Source organism: Danio rerio, chromosome 11, assembly GCF_049306965.1.
Source record: "Danio rerio strain Tuebingen ecotype United States chromosome 11, GRCz12tu, whole genome shotgun sequence".
NCBI classification, from domain to species: domain Eukaryota; kingdom Metazoa; phylum Chordata; class Actinopteri; order Cypriniformes; family Danionidae; genus Danio; species Danio rerio.
Window position 1 is genome coordinate 45595001 of NC_133186.1, and position 16068 is coordinate 45611068.

Consider the following 16068-nt stretch of genomic DNA (forward strand, 5'->3'; position numbering starts at 1 on the left):
CAGTTGGCATTTCTGTGTGGAGTTTGCATGTTCTCCCCTTGTTGGCGTGGGTTTCCTCCGGGTGCTCCGGTTTCCCCCACAGTACAACACTGGGGAACACCCATACACACTCATCCACTGCGGACAATTTAGCTTATTCAATTATAGCGCATGTGTTTGGAAGAGAACCGAAGCACCCGAAGCAAACCCACGCCAACACGAGGAAAACATGCAAACCACTGAGCCACTGTGATGCCATGATTGGAATGCTGAAATCTGTCACATTGTATCAGTTGAACAGAACTCCGCTTTGATACAATGTTTGACTGATGTCCGGATCTCAGCCGATGGCGTTCAGGCGTGATGGAGCTTCCACACACTTGCTGATCAGTCTCATTAACCCGATGGGAATTGCTGGGGCATTTTCCCTGCAACACAAAGAAACAAAGCGTCCGGCACATTCCGGCAGAGGCCGGATCTGTGCTCTGTACAGTCTCGGAGACACTGCGAGTTCATACTGACTCCAGATCAGCTCGCTATAGCGTCCGTCTATTCAGAGACACACTAACCCTGCTTAAGCTGATCTAATCTTCAACTGTCAGCTAAGAGGATTCCAGCGCACATGCAGATTTAGTGGAGCAGAGCATGCTGGGAAGAGGACACTGTATCTGTGTCTGTGGAGCAGCACAGTTAGCCTGACACACACACACACACAAACACACGCGGGAGCTTGATCTCAATCACCATATTATAAGAACTACTGTATATCTGCAAATGCACTTCTGATGCTCACAGTGCAAATATAAACATTTTCTCAAACATATACACACACACACACACACACATATATATATATGTGTGTGTGTGTGTGTGTGTGTGTGTGACAGGAGCGGCACCCGGTGTGCTCTTCTGCTGCTGTAGCCCATCTGCCTCAAGGTTGGACGTGTTGTGTGTTCAGAGATGCTCTTCTGCAGACCTCGGTTGTAACGAGTGCTTATTTGAGTTACTGTTGCCTTTCTATCAGCTGGAACCATGCATAAAGCGTGAATCATCTCAGACTGGTTTCTTGAACATGACAATGAGTTCACTGTACTCAAATGGCCTCCACAGTAACTAGATCTCAATCCAGTAAAGCAGCTTTGGGAGGTGGTGGAACGAAAGATTGGCATCATGGATGTGCAGCCGACAAATCTGCAGCAACTGTGTGATGCTATCATGTCTATATGGAGCAAAATCTCTGAGGAATATTTCCAGTACCTTGTTGAATCTGTCATGTCAAAAAAATCTGGAGAAATCATGGTTTGGGGTTGCATTCAGTATGGGGGCGTGCGAGAGATCTGCAACATCAACAGTCTGAGGTATCAAGACATTTGTGCTGCCCATTACATTACAAACCACAGGAGAGGGACAATTCTCCAGCAGGATAGCGCTCCTCATACTTCAGCCTCCACATCAAAGCTCCTGAAAGCAAAGAAGATCAAGGGGCTCCAGGATTGGCCAGCCCAGTCACCAGACATGAACATTATTGAGCATGTCTGGGGTAAGATGGGGAGGAGGTGTTGAAGATGAATCTAAAGACTCTTGATGAACTCTGGGAGTCCTGCAGGAACGCTTTCTTCACCATTCCAGATGACTTTATTAATCAGTGATTTGAGTCATGTCAGAGATGTATGGATGCAGTCCTCCAAGCTCATGATGGAGTCAGACACAATATTCATTCTGTCTCCACTGCAGCAGGACTTTATATTCTATACTGGACATTATTTCTGTTCAGTGATGAGTCGTCTAAGCAGAGTCGGAGCTTACTGTCTTGATGAAATCAGTCAAAATCAAGACATGATCAGATTTTATTGTGCTTAAATAAGCGTCATCTAGAGGCCTTTGCCTTTCATATAAGACACTTCTGACACCAAATGATCAACTAGAAGTCAAGTTATTATTTGATGTTTCTAAAACTTGGATGAGCAACAAGACTTTTGTCAGGTAGTGAGTATTTATGTTTTATTTATATTTATGAAACAATTGTTTCAGCTATTACAGGAATAAATACCTTTTAAAATATAATAATGTTAAGAAATTAATTAAATTGTAAAAAAAAAACATTTCATCTATATTTGTTCAAATAAATGCATCCTTTTAAAAATGCTTAATTAATTAAAATATTAAATCACTTATACTTTAAGTAAACTTTACAAATAATCAACGTTAGGTTCATATTTACAGTAATACAATTCAAATAGAAGCAAAACTGGACAATAAAGGGACAAAGGAGTTGTTTTCCATGTAAAGTGTGTTAATCTCTACCAAATATGTGTTGTGTTTTGAGTTTGTTGTGTTGTTGTTTTGTGTGTTGTGAGTTTGTTGTGTTATAGTTTGTTGTGTTGTGTTGTGAGTTTGTTGTGTTCTGGTTTTTGTGTGTTGTGAGTTTGTTGTGTTGTGGTTTGTTGTGTTGTGTTGTGAGTTTGTTGTGTTGTGTTGTGAGTTTGTTGTGTTGTGGTTTTGTGTGTTGTGTTGTGAGTTTTTTCTGGTTTGTTGTGTTGTGAGTTTGTCGTGTTGTGGTTTTGTGTGTTGTGAGTTTGTTGTGTTGTGGTTTTGTGTGTTGTGAGTTTGTTGTGTTGTGGTTTTGTGTGTTGTGAGTTTGTTGTGTTGTGGTTTTGTGTGTTGTGAGTTTGTCGTGTTGTGGTTTTGTGTGTTGTGAGTTTGTTGTGTTGTGGTTTTGTGTGTTGTGAGTTTGTTGTGTTGTGGTTTGTTGTGTTGTGTTGTGAGTTTGTTGTGTTCTGGTTTTGTGTGTTGTGAGTTTGTCGTGTTGTGGTTTTGTGTGTTGTGAGTTTGTTATGTTGTGGTTTTGTGTGTTTTGAGTTTGTTGTGTTGTGGTTTGTTGTGTTGTGTTGTGAGTTTGTTGTGTTCTGGTTTTGTGTGTTGTGAGTTTGTCGTGTTGTGGTTTTGTGTGTTGTGAGTTTGTTGTGTTGTGGTTTTGTGTGTTGTGAGTTTGTTGTGTTGTGGTTTGTTGTGTTGTGTTGTGAGTTTGTTGTGTTCTGGTTTTGTGTGTTGTGAGTTTGTTGTGTTGTGGTTTTGTGTGTTGTGAGTTTGTCGTGTTGTGGTTTTGTGTGTTGTGTTGTGAGTTTGTTGTGTTGTGGTTTTGTTTGTTGTGAGTTTGTTGTGTTGTGGTTTTGTGTGTTGTGAGTTTGTTGTGTTGTGTTGTGTTGTGTTGTGTTGTGTTGTGTTGTGTTGTGTTGTGAGTTTGTCCTGTTGTGGTTTTGTGTTTGTTCAGTAGCGCGTGCCAAATCCATGAATCTCCAGTTTGGAAATGTCTCTCTCGTTGCTGAACTCAGCGCGGGCGATGCGAGAGCTCGGGCTGCCCACTTTACTGAGCCAATACTTCCTGGAAAAGAGACACAAACAGACAAAACATTAATAATAATAACAATAATAATAATAATAATAATAATAATAATAATAACACAACATTTATTAAACAGTTACAATACAGATTTAAGACACTTATGAACTGCTTTTAGATCAGCTCAATAACTCAAGCCCCCTTTCACTTTCATTCTAAAAATCATTTTAAAAACATTACTAGAAAAACTTTTGTAGTTGTATATATTATGTAATAATAATTAATATTTGTTATTATTATATATTAGAGGGGTGGTCCACTACGATATCATATTTGAAACTTCAGTTCATGTGTAATGTAGCTGTGTGAACATAAACAGCATCTCTAAATGTAAGATGCTTAGAATTCAATGCAAAGGGAGACCTTGGCTTTTACAAAGCCTTTTTAAGTTTGGGGACTACAAAAAAAATCCATCTGGGCTAGTGAGATCTCAAACGCTTCAGATTACGAGCATTCACCACACGCATGCACCCTGCGCAGCGAAGGGGCGTGGCCAGAGGCGCTGTAATGTTAAAGCAGAGAGAGCTGAAATGCCATCCAAACACTGCCATTTCCACAGAGCTTCCTCTGTTTCTGTATTTGGGCTTTCAAAGGAGACGACAGAGAGAGAGAGCAGTGCTTACAGTTTAATTTAATTATGTTCCAGAGAATCAGAACCTCTGAAGAGCAGCATTTACAGCGGATATTTCAGCCCATAATATTGTAGTGATATTAACGTACTGTAACTAAATAATTTTGACTACGGTCTGTCTTTAAAAACTGAAAGAGTACTGCTGACGATACGAACTAACTTTTGCCTCTGAATAAACAAACAAAGAGCACTGATCACACACACTAACCAAATCTGTAGAGACAAGACAACCAACATTAACTGGAGCCATGTCTTTATTAAAAGGAGACGAGCAGCAAATCCAGATTTCACCATTTCCAGATGAGAAAAGCTCTCAGGTAAACAATGTTCCTTACGAACATCGAGTCCAGCTGCTCTCTCATAGCGGGGAATGAAAACGAACCCTTCGTTGCAGCACATTTATAAACAACACTGACGTCCTGTGTCTCAAAACAATTCTTCTTCTTCCACTTGTTTTGACAACACAACGTGGCGTCTCTCTGTCGTCTAAACACAGAAACAGATCTTCGAAGCTGTCGTGCATATTAATGAGGTTGCATCTCATACACAATAGAGTGCGCTGATTGGTTTGAACCTAGTCTTTCTCATGTATTAATGCTGCACACTCGTGACGTGTGATTGGTTTCAAATCGGAACAACGAATCAGCTGGAAATAACGCAAAAACAACCAATTCTCTAAACCAATTCTTCTATACATGTCCTAATAGTGTTTTTAGCAGTGCGAGACACATATATGACTGTCAACAGCTCAACACGTGTTTTGGGCTGCATTTACACTGCTATTCTTGATGGTCAATTCCAATTTTGTGACTGTATCGGATTTTTTTGATGTCCTGCTTACATCATCTGCTAAAAGTGACTTGTATCTGATCGTCTGCATTTACACAGCAGACGGCAAAGGTGCAATGACCAGGAAAAAAGAGCGGGCGCTGACTAACAGCTGATAATTAAAGAGCACTCTTCTCTATTCATGTATGTAATCTGTTTGCAGCTTTTGGCAAGCTGTTTCACTATAGTTTATGACAGAGAGGTTCTCATGTGTCCATCTTCTTTTAATATATACACTGTAAAAAAATCGAATTTTACAGAAAATATCCCTACATTTTTTACAGTAATTTTTTTTCATTTAAAATTATATGTAGAACTTATAGTAAAATGACAAACAATCTCTCTAAATTCACAGTTTGACTTTCATTTTAGGTACTTTATCATTAAAGACAAATTACTGACATTTGTGTTTTTATACAGGGAAATTACAGTATTATTCATGCAGTATTTTTTCTGTTATTTGAAATTATATTCAAAAATCCATAAAAATTACAAACAATATCTGTAAATTAAGAGCTTGACTGTTATTTTATGTATTGTATAAGTAATGACAAATTACAGCAATTTGTCTGTTTTATACAATGAAATTGCTGTATTATTTACTCACTGTTTTTTCCTGTTTTTTTGAAGTACATTTAAAATTACGTAAATTAAAGTATTAAATTGTAATTACTTGCTCTTAAAAAAATAATTCGTAATAATTCGAAAATAATCGTAAAAAAAAAGTCAAATGACTGTCAGCTGCGGCTGCCAAACAAAAACAATAAAATTACAATAAAATGTCTTTGTTGAAATAAAGTGCAAAAAATAATAAATCTACAGATATTTTCATTAAAATGTTACAGAAAAAAACCCTGTTATTATGCAGACTTTTCCTAGATTATTACGATCAAATCAGTTCAATAAAGTTACACACTATGTGCGCTCACATGCACCTGTTCCGGATTCCGCTGATTGCACACACACACACACACACACAGTCGGAGGATCGTTATGAACTGATTACATGCACTTTAAAAGCAGCATAGACCAATTGCTTAGTCTTGTTATACTGTTACTGTGAACATTATGACACGTTTCTCTTCTTTTGCTTTGCTTTGTTTGTTAATTGTTAACGCTGTTTGCTGCCGGGACTGACCATTTGCCTGTTATTTGACCATGACTCTGGATTCCCCTTTAATTATTAGCTTATAATAATAATTATTATTGTCTTAAAATGTTACATAATACTGTATAATTATTAAAACAATTATTAATATATTGTATTTTCAAAATAATACATTTAAAATAATATACATTTTTAAAAATATTAATTTTTTTCAATAAAAATTGAATTTACCTATAAAGTAGACAACTGTTTGTATTAATCTCATTTTTTGCGTATCTCCCTTCACTTTTATTATTAGAAAACATCTTCAGTAAAAGAAAATCATGCAACGCTGCAACGACAAGCAAAAAAACACTAAAGCAACTCCATCAGGAGAAGAAACAGCCGGCATTTTCTCCTTAAACAAGAGTGTGGTGGTATACACACACACACACACACACACACAAAAACTCACTCACACATACACACAAATATACACATATCAAGACTCACATAAACACACACTCTCTCTCACACACAGACACACACATCCACTAACTCCCCCTCCCTTCTCTCTCTCTAGCTCACACACCCAATCTCTCTCTCCCACTCTCTCTGTCTCTCTCTCATATATCCGGATCTCCTGCAGTTTGTTCCTCAGAGGCAGTAAATGCATTATTGTGCTCCCAGTGGACGCTGCACTGCTGAGGTCATGCAGGATCACACACTACATCTGCATGACTGACCAATACACACACACACACACACACACACACACATAATGGCCTGCCAGGAAGAGGAGGAGCCGTCTCTACGGCAACACAATGACCAGTTTAGGAGGAGCAGATTACAAACACACACACACACACACACAACGCTTCACAAACACACAAAACACACCACAAACACTCATGATGACTTTAAATGAACTTTTTATGAGTAACAAATAGAGAACTGAAATGGAAGGCTTTTCTATTTTACTTATTTAAATATACACTCACTGGCCACTTTATTAGGCACACCTTTCTACTGTGGTATCAGGTTGGACCCCTTTTGCCTTCAGAACTGCTTTAATGCTTCATGGCAGAGATTCAACAAGATACTGGAAATATTCTTTTATCTTTGCCATGATGACAGTAAATAATATTAGACTGGATATTCTTCTAGACACTTCTATACAGCTTAAAGTGACATTTAAAGGCTTAACTACACTGCAAAAAATGCTTTTCTTATTTAGATTTTTTGTCTTGTTTCTAGTCCAAATATCTACAAATTCACAAATCAAGTAGAATTTTCTAGACAAGCAAAACATATTGTCTTGTTTTGAGAAATAATATGCCAATATTAAGTGAGTTTTTCCTTAAAACAAGCAAAATAATCTGCCAATGGGGTAAGCAAAATAATCTTGTTTTTTCTTTTGACGTAAGATTATTTTGCTTACCCCATTGGCAGATTATTTTGCTTGTTTTAAGGAAAAACTCACTTAATATTGGCATATTATTTCTCAAAACAAGACTATATGTTTTGCTTGTCTAGAAAATTCTACTTGATTTGAGAATTTGTAGATATTTGGACTCAAAACAAGACAAACAAATCCAAGTAAGAAAAGCATTTTTTGCAGTGTAGGTTAATTAGGTTAACTAGGCAGGTTAGGGTAAATCATAATATCAAAATGAAACAAATTTGACTTATATTATGTTTTGATTGTTTAGATAGTGAAACAGCAAGCAGGATGAGGTGAAAGAGGTTATAAAGTACACTTTGAAGATTTACCCATGCATTAGCAGGCAGTTTTTGTTATGTTTATTGTTTAATATAGGCTGAGTGAATAGTGTATTGAATAAGCTAAATTGGCTGTAGTGTATGAGTGTGTGTGAATGAGTGTGTATGGGTGATTTCCAATATTGAGTTCTGGCTGGAAAGGCATCTGCTCCATAAAACATGCTGGAATAGTTGGCAGTTCATTCCACTGCGGCAACCCCTGATAAATAAGGGACTTATGTGCAGAAAAATAAATGAATGAATAGTGTATTTTTTAGAACTCAACAAATATCTTTATGGACAGTAAACAGAAATTAAATTGAGATTAAAGTTTGTATTTATTTATTTATTTCATATATATGGCTTTTGTGTTTTATAGAATATGAGCTGATAAAAATATTGGACATGCATAGATAGATAGCATTTTGATTGAATTTAGTGGGCCGCTCTGGCCCAAAATGCCAGGGCCGATTTTTTGCCCCAGTCCAGCCCTGCTGCACATTCACTACACATCTATAATGACATACTGTATTCAAACAGCAATAAATTTAGTTAAATAAACATGCTTATATAAAGTGTAGTGCAATTATAAATACCCCTTTATTAACCATAGAAAATATGATCATATAACCCCAATTTTATCCTCCTTACACTGGCTGCCTGTTAAATTTCGTATTGAATTTAAAATATTACTTCTCACCTATAAAGCTCTAAATAATCTAGCTCCTGTTTATCTAACCAACCTTCTGTCTCGCTACGAACCAACTCGCTCCTTAAGATCTCAAAATTCAGGGCTTCTGGTAGTACCTAGAATAGCAAAATCAAGTAAAGGAGGTCGAGCCTTCTCTTTCATGGCTCCTACACTCTGGAATAGCCTTCCTGGTAATGTCCGAGGCTCAGACACACTCTCCCAGTTCAAAACTAGATTAAAGACCTATCTGTTTAGTAAAGCATACACTCAGTGCATCACCTAGCGGGTTCCACACTGGCTTCTACATCTTGCTTATATACACTATGAACAGCAGCTACGCTAATTATTCTCTTTTCTCTATTTTCACCTGGGGATACTCATCCCGAGGTCCTCAGATTAGGCGGAGTCACTGATTGGATCCAAGACCAGCGACGTGATGATCCCAAGGATTCCATATCCGGGACCAGGCCATATCCTGAGCTGCTGCTGCGCTGATGGTCGTGGGGAGTGGAGAACATGAGTCTGATTCCAGCGACGCTCCAGGGACAGACGAGTCTTCATTGAGGCCATCTTCCAGCATAAACCACGGCGAATGAAGTTCTGCACAAGACTTTTGGCCAGCGGAGAAATTAAAATGGTCGTGCCCAACTGAGTCTGGTTCTCTCAAGGTTTTTTTTCTTCACTCCCATCAGGTGAAGTTTTTTTTCCCTCTCCGCTGTCGCCACTGCCTCGCATGGTTCAGGATTGGTAGAGCTACGCATCGATGAATTTGCTCTTCGGTGTTTGAACTCTCAGTAATGATTAAATCACACTGAACTGAGCTAAACTGAACTGAACTGAACTTAAACACTAAAACCTGAACCACACTGTTCCAGTTACTATGACCATTTATGTGAAGCTGCTTTGACACAATCTACATTGTAAAAGCGCTATACAAATAAAGCTGAATTGAATTGAATTGAACCATAGGCTGTTAAACAAACAGAAACGGTAAAACGTGATGACGTCAGTGATATGCAAATTGGCGTATGACGTATCCCCCCTTCTTCATCAGGGGGCCCCGTCAGTGATCCCTGCAGGGGGACCTCCGCATTTTGCGCTACGCCATTGGGTAATTAGGCAAATTATTGTATAACAATGGTTTGTTCTGTAGACTTTGTTCTGTAGCTTAAAAGGGGTAATAATTTTGACCTTAAAATGTTTTAAAAAAAATGTATATTATCAGACATACTGTGAAAATTTCCTTGCTCTGTTAAACATCATTTGAGAAATAAAAAGAAAAAAGAAAATAACTAAAAGGGGGGCTAATAATTCTGACTTCAACTGTATGTATGTATATATATATATATATATATATATATATATATATATATATATATATATGAGCAATATCACACGAGTAGCAGCACTGTATATCAGCCTCCCACCATTGCTGATATACAGCCATATCGCACTGCTACGAGTGTGATTTTGCGTTTATACAACAGTTTGACGGCATTATTGTGTATATAAAAACAAAATCAAACATGGAGAGTCTCAAAAACCCTTTTGTATGAGGAACTACTTTCTTCCGCGTTGGATTCAAATCATACAGTTAAACAGCTGAGCGAGCATCTTTTAAGCTTTAGATCTGTAGTGTCTGCTTGTTGCTGGCTGTATGTGGGCGGAGGAATACACAAAGGGTAAAGAGGCTGTACGGGTGCTAATATTACTTAAATATATAAGGGGAAAATAAAGTAAAATATATATATGTATGTGATTTGTGCAGAATGTTTTTTTGTCTTTCTGATTAACCAACACACCTTTATTCATCTTGGGTTCTCTCCAAATGCAGACGCATTGCACATTTGCACGTTTGCATCAACTTTGTATGTCAATTACTCGCACGAATAGATAAACCCAAATTTGGTGTGAACCTAACACAAAAGGGTTTCAAGAGTTAGCTGATGATTGATTATAAAAGCTTGTTTGGCATGCTGTCTCGGGAGAGAGCCCTGAGCTCATGAGATCCTCGAGCCCAGGGTTCCCTCCTGTTGCAAGGCGGGAGGGGAGTTTGAGCTCAGGTAGATCTTGAGAACTCCCCTGCTGTAGTAACCAATGAACAGTAAGTGATTGCTCTTGGAGATAACTACATACTAGAAGCATGTCTATGGTGCCGATTTGGATTAGTCAATTAACTTAACTTGCATATTTTTGGATGGTGGGAGGAAACCGGGGTACCCGGGGGAAACCCATGTGAGCACGGGGAGAAAGTGCAAACTCCACACAGAAATGTCTGCTGGTTTGGAAAAGCCTGGAACCAGAGACATTATTGCTGTGGGGCCACCATGTCACCCATCTAGGAAGAAGGAGGAGGAGGGGTGGAAGGGGGGATTCTTCAAAACGAAGATAGCAGTGGAATGAAACCCAGGGTATTTATAGTAGTGTAGGAGTCATCTGATTGGAGCATAGTGAATTGGATAATGCGGATCCAGCCGCTAGCAATCATAAGCACGTGATCCTCTCGAAATTAGTTTATACATAAACTTCACTTAATCGCCACATTTGTGCATTACAGTGCATTTTTGTGTTGTGAATGTCATTTTTTTAACAAAGGTAGGGTAAAAATATATGTGATATATATATATATATATATATATATATATATATATATCTGTGTGGAGTTTGCATGTTCTCCCTGTGTTGGCGTGGGTTTCCTCCGAGTGCTCCGGTTTCCCCAACAGTCCAAACACATGCGCTTTAGGGGAATTGATCAACTAAACTGGCCGTAGGGCATGTGTATGATCGCAGGAGTGTATGGGTGTTTCTCAGTGTTGAGTTGTGGCTAGAAGGACATGCGCTGCGTACAACATATGCTGGATCAGAAAAGAAAATGAATGAATAAATGAATGTACATGTAGATAAACGAGATGTTTAGGAGCCAAAACAAACTCCTCCTAAAGTCAGCTGTTTCAAACTGCGGAATCGAGCTCAAAATAACTTTGTTTCGGTCAGATTTTGTTCGAAATGATGTCATTTGAGTTCGTTCTTCCATTTCTTTTGAAGAATCCCGGGACCTTGATGCTCTGCTGGAGCTCAGAAACACACGCAGCGCTCAAGTGTTCATTGTGTAGTGAAGGAAAGGAGTTTCCCCGGTGAGGAAGTCTGATAACATTGACAGACTGTGATAGGAAGGAATTTTCTCATAGCGTTTGACATTTCCATAACCCTCAGTCGAACAATCCGCCGGATGAACACACTCGATCAACTACAGCAGCAGAAACACCCCAAACCAAAACACCAGACTATTATTATCATCATTATTATATGTTTTATTATACATATATTCATTTGCCTTTGGTTTAGTCTCTTTATTCATCAGAGGTCACCACAGTGGAATGAACCGCCAACTATTCCAGCATATGTTTTACACAGTGGATGCCCTTTCAGCAGCAAATTCCGTATTGGAAAACACCCATACACACTCATTCACACACACTCATACACTACAGCCAATTTATTTCATCAATTCCCCTATAGCGCATGTGTTTGGACTGTGGGGGAAACCGGAGCACCCTGAGGAAACCCACGCCAACACAAGGAGAACATGCAAACTCCACACAGAAATGCCAACTGAGGCAGCTACTGTATGACTCGAACAAGCGACCTTCTTGCTGTGAGGTGATGGAAACATACAGATGGAGAGCAAGACATGTGGAGGAGATGCAAAACAAGAGAGTGAAAGCATTAGAAGTGGGCGGAGTCTGACTGTCATCCGCCCGTGTTAATATTTAATGAGCACACGCATTTGTGTTAAGAGGAGGAGAAGCTCTTCGTCTGTCTCCGTATGCAGGGGTTTCTGGGTTGTGTGCTGGAGTGGAAGTAAATAGGACACAATCTCGCTGGAGAATCAGCACTAAAAATGTCTTACAGGCCGGCGGACGCCTCAGACACAGAGCGTATAATAACCTTCAGCTCAACAACTGACCTGATAGAGGAGACTATATATATATATATATATATATATATATATATATATATATATATATATATATATATATATATATATATGTATCTTATTAACTTAGAGTTACTTTCTGTTCCTTTATAATAAACCATAAAATACACAGAAAATCATATACATTTTATTTATTAAATACAGTCACCGGCCAGTTTATTAGGTACACCTTACTAGTACCGGGTTGGACTCCTTTTGCCTTCAGAACTGCCTTAATCCTTCATGGCAGAGATTCAACAAGATACTGGAAATATTCCTCAGAGATTTTGCTCCATATTGACATGATAGCATCACACAGTTGCTGCAGATTTGTCGGCTGCACATCCATGATGCCAATCTCCCGTTCACCACATCCCAAAGCTGCTCTATTGGATTGAGCTCTGGTGACTGTGGAGGACATTTGAGTACAGTGAACTCATTGTCATGTTTAGGAAACCAGTCTGAGATGATTTAGGCTTTATGACATGGTGTGTTATCCTGCTGGAAGTAGCCATAAGAAGATGGAGACACTGTGCTCATAAAGGGATCGACATGGTCAGCAGCAATACTCAGGTAGCCTGTGGTGTTTACACCATGCTCAGTTGGTACTAATGGACCCAAAGTGTGCCAAGAAAATCTCCCCCACACCATTACACCACCACCACCAGCCCGAACCGCTGATACAAGGCAGGATGGATCCGTGCTTTCATGTTGTTGATACCAAATTCTGACCCGACCATCCGAATGTGTCAGCAGAAATGGAGACTCATCAGAGCAGGCAACGTTTCTCCAATCTTCTATTGTCCAGTTTTGGTGAGCCTGTGTGAATTGTAGCCTCAGTTTCCTGTTCTTAGCTGACAGGAGCGGCACCCGGTGTGGTCTTCTGCTGCTACTGTAAAATTGTGTTAACAAGCAGTTGGACAGGTGTACCTAATAAAGTGGCCTGTGAGTGTATACAAACATAGTTGTAAAAATACAAATCATTTTCTATCAGAAATCATTAACAATTATATATATATATATATATATATATATATATATATATATATATATATATAATTAAAAGTTGTTAATTTATTTATTTGTCATTTTATTAAAGTTAAATATTTTATTATATTGTTATCTATGAGTCAATTAAAAAAAAAGTAACTTAAAGTTAATTTCTTGTATATGTTAGTTTTTTTTTTATTATCCAAAATGTATATTTAATTTCAATGGGCTATGAGTAGGGCCAGACGGAATCTGCGGACATTTGTAGCTATTTCTGCGGAAAATTTGGTAAGAAATCTGCAGATTTATGTGGAATTATTTTAGGAGTATTGTAACAAAAAACTTGATATATGAAATAAAAAAATACTACCTTTTTAACTTATTTAATATTTACAATGCAAATACATCTAGATCCACATATTTAGTAAACAAAGCAAGTCTCTCATTTAACAATTCTACTAAAAACAGAAAATATTACTTTACAAACTGTATTGTACATAAATCAAATGAACATTTTCAGATTACTCAATAATATTATTGAAATTAATTTAAAAACTGAATTAATTTAAGTTTACACACATTTACACAAGTAAATACATAGACTCAATGATTATGACTATTTTCAGTTTAATAAGGTTCCTTTCACAGCATCGGTGTTGTAATGGAACTCAAATACATTCAGTTAAGTAGACTTCAGCATCCATGTAGTTGTTAAATGGTTAAGTTGTCAAGCGTAAAAAGAGACACTTTTTAAGTGTGGTTTATTCATAAACTAGTTTCAAGAGGATCACATGCTTATAATTAACACGGCTGGCTCCTTGTTAGCTCCGTAATCAGCCCTATTAGGTGATTACGGAAGCATTATAAATACCCTGAGTTTTTCACTCCAGTTATCTTCGTCTTGAAGCTCCCCCCCTTTCCACCCCTACATCCTCCCCCTTTTTTCTGATCGGGCGACACGGTGGCCCAGTGACCAGCACTGTTGCCTCACAGCAAGAACACCGCCGGTCCAACCTATCGGGCCGGTTTCTGTGCGGAGTTTACATGTTCTCCCCGTATTCGCATGGCTTTCCCCAGGGTTCCCCGGTTTCCTCCAACCGTCCAAAAACATAAACTATAGCCAATCGACTAAAACAAACTATCACCCAATACAACCTTAGTTTACACTTCTCACGGTGACAAGCAGGGGAGCTCTCGAGACCTACCTGACCTCGAACTCCCCTCTCGCCCTTCTAACGGGAGGGAGCCCTGGGCTCGAGGATATTATGAGCTCAGGGCTCTCTCCTGGGACAGCATGCCAAATATGCTTTATTGATTATCAGCTAAGTGTGAACACTTGAAATGCAGGTAGCCGTCATTTTCAGCAGGCCAGCAGAGAAACTTCGTTGAAAATACTGGAGTAAAATTAACTTATATATATATATATAAATATATATATATTACAGATGAAAAGGTGTGTAAAAATATAATTTAATGCAGTGCTTCTTGTTTGGTCTGAGACCCACTTTATATCGTATCTTAGTCAGGCAGTGAAGATCGCTGTGTTTTTTTTAAAGAAATCAGATCTTAAACGCGGTGATTTTGGATGGGATGGCGATTAACCTGAAGCTAGCTGACTGAAATGAAAAGTCTGTGTGTATATACACCATTAACATTTTTCTAAATGTTTTTTTTTGGCTCAAATGAACATTAATAAGCCTGGTTATTGAGGTGGCTGATGCACTCTTTCACTATTTATTATTATTATTTGCCTGATATTTAGGTTTCAGGGTGAGGCAGTGGCGCAGTAGGTAGTGCTGTCGCCTCACAGCAAGAAGGTTGCTGGTTCGAACCTCGGCTCAGTTGGCGTTTCTGTGTGGAGTTTGCATGTTCTCCCTGCCTTCGCGTAGGTTTCCTCCGGGTGCTTCGGTTTCCCCCACAGTCCAAACACATGCGGTACAGGTGAATTGGGTAGGCTAAATTGTCCAGTGTGTGAAAGTGTGTGTGGATGTTTCCCAGAGATGGGAAGGGCATCCGCTGAGTAAAAACTTGCTGGATAAGTTGGCGGTTCATTCCACTGTGGCGACCCCGGATTAATAAAGGGACTAATCCGACAAGAAAATGAAGAAATGAAAATTTAGGCTTCAATGAAAATGTACTCATGTTGCATATTATCTTTTCTGCTGTACTGATCTGACAATCTGAAACTTCTCTGGTAAAGTCACATCTCATATACCTTACATACTGCAGAAAAGCACCATGCATGCATTCTGTGCACCTGTATGTACATAATATGTGTTTCCACACACAGCACTGCTCTGCTCTGCTGACTGTAACACTGTGACTGGAGCTGTAAACTGCAGATAGGGAGTATCTGTACATCAGTCTCTCAGCTCTCTGTTCCTCACACTGATGAGCGTCTGCTTCCCATTAGAGCTGTGATGTCATCAAGCCCTCGCCCCGCTGCACACCCCGCCCACATGGACATCATGACATCATCCCCACGACACACCCGAGCCAAGGGACTGCAGACTGGGGCACGCCCATACACACAAACACCCACTCAACACAGACACACACACACACACACACACACACACACACACACACGGTTACTACAACACAAGGAATACAAAGGGTACAAAGGCACAAACACTCAACAAGCATGCACTCAACACATGCAAACCCACACACACACTCAACACATACACACTAAACACAAATACACACTCAATACACATGCACT

General features: G+C 38.9%; 1 protein-coding gene across 3 annotated transcripts in view; it reads right to left on the minus strand.

Moving 5' to 3' along the window:
* Positions 1-1966: 1966 nt before the first annotated feature.
* The window catches only part of acyp2 (acylphosphatase 2, muscle type), a 32472-nt gene continuing 18370 nt past the window's right edge, over positions 1967-16068 (minus strand). For 2 of the 3 annotated variants that reach the window (XM_073917141.1, XM_073917140.1), the window contains exon 4: positions 2554-3361. In XM_073917141.1, coding sequence (XP_073773242.1) covers positions 3247-3361 — 115 coding nt within the window. In that variant the 3' untranslated portion in view covers positions 2554-3246. Of the gene's footprint in view, positions 3362-16068 lie in introns of all 3 variants that reach the window. The other variant, XM_073917139.1, reaches the window with a different exon arrangement.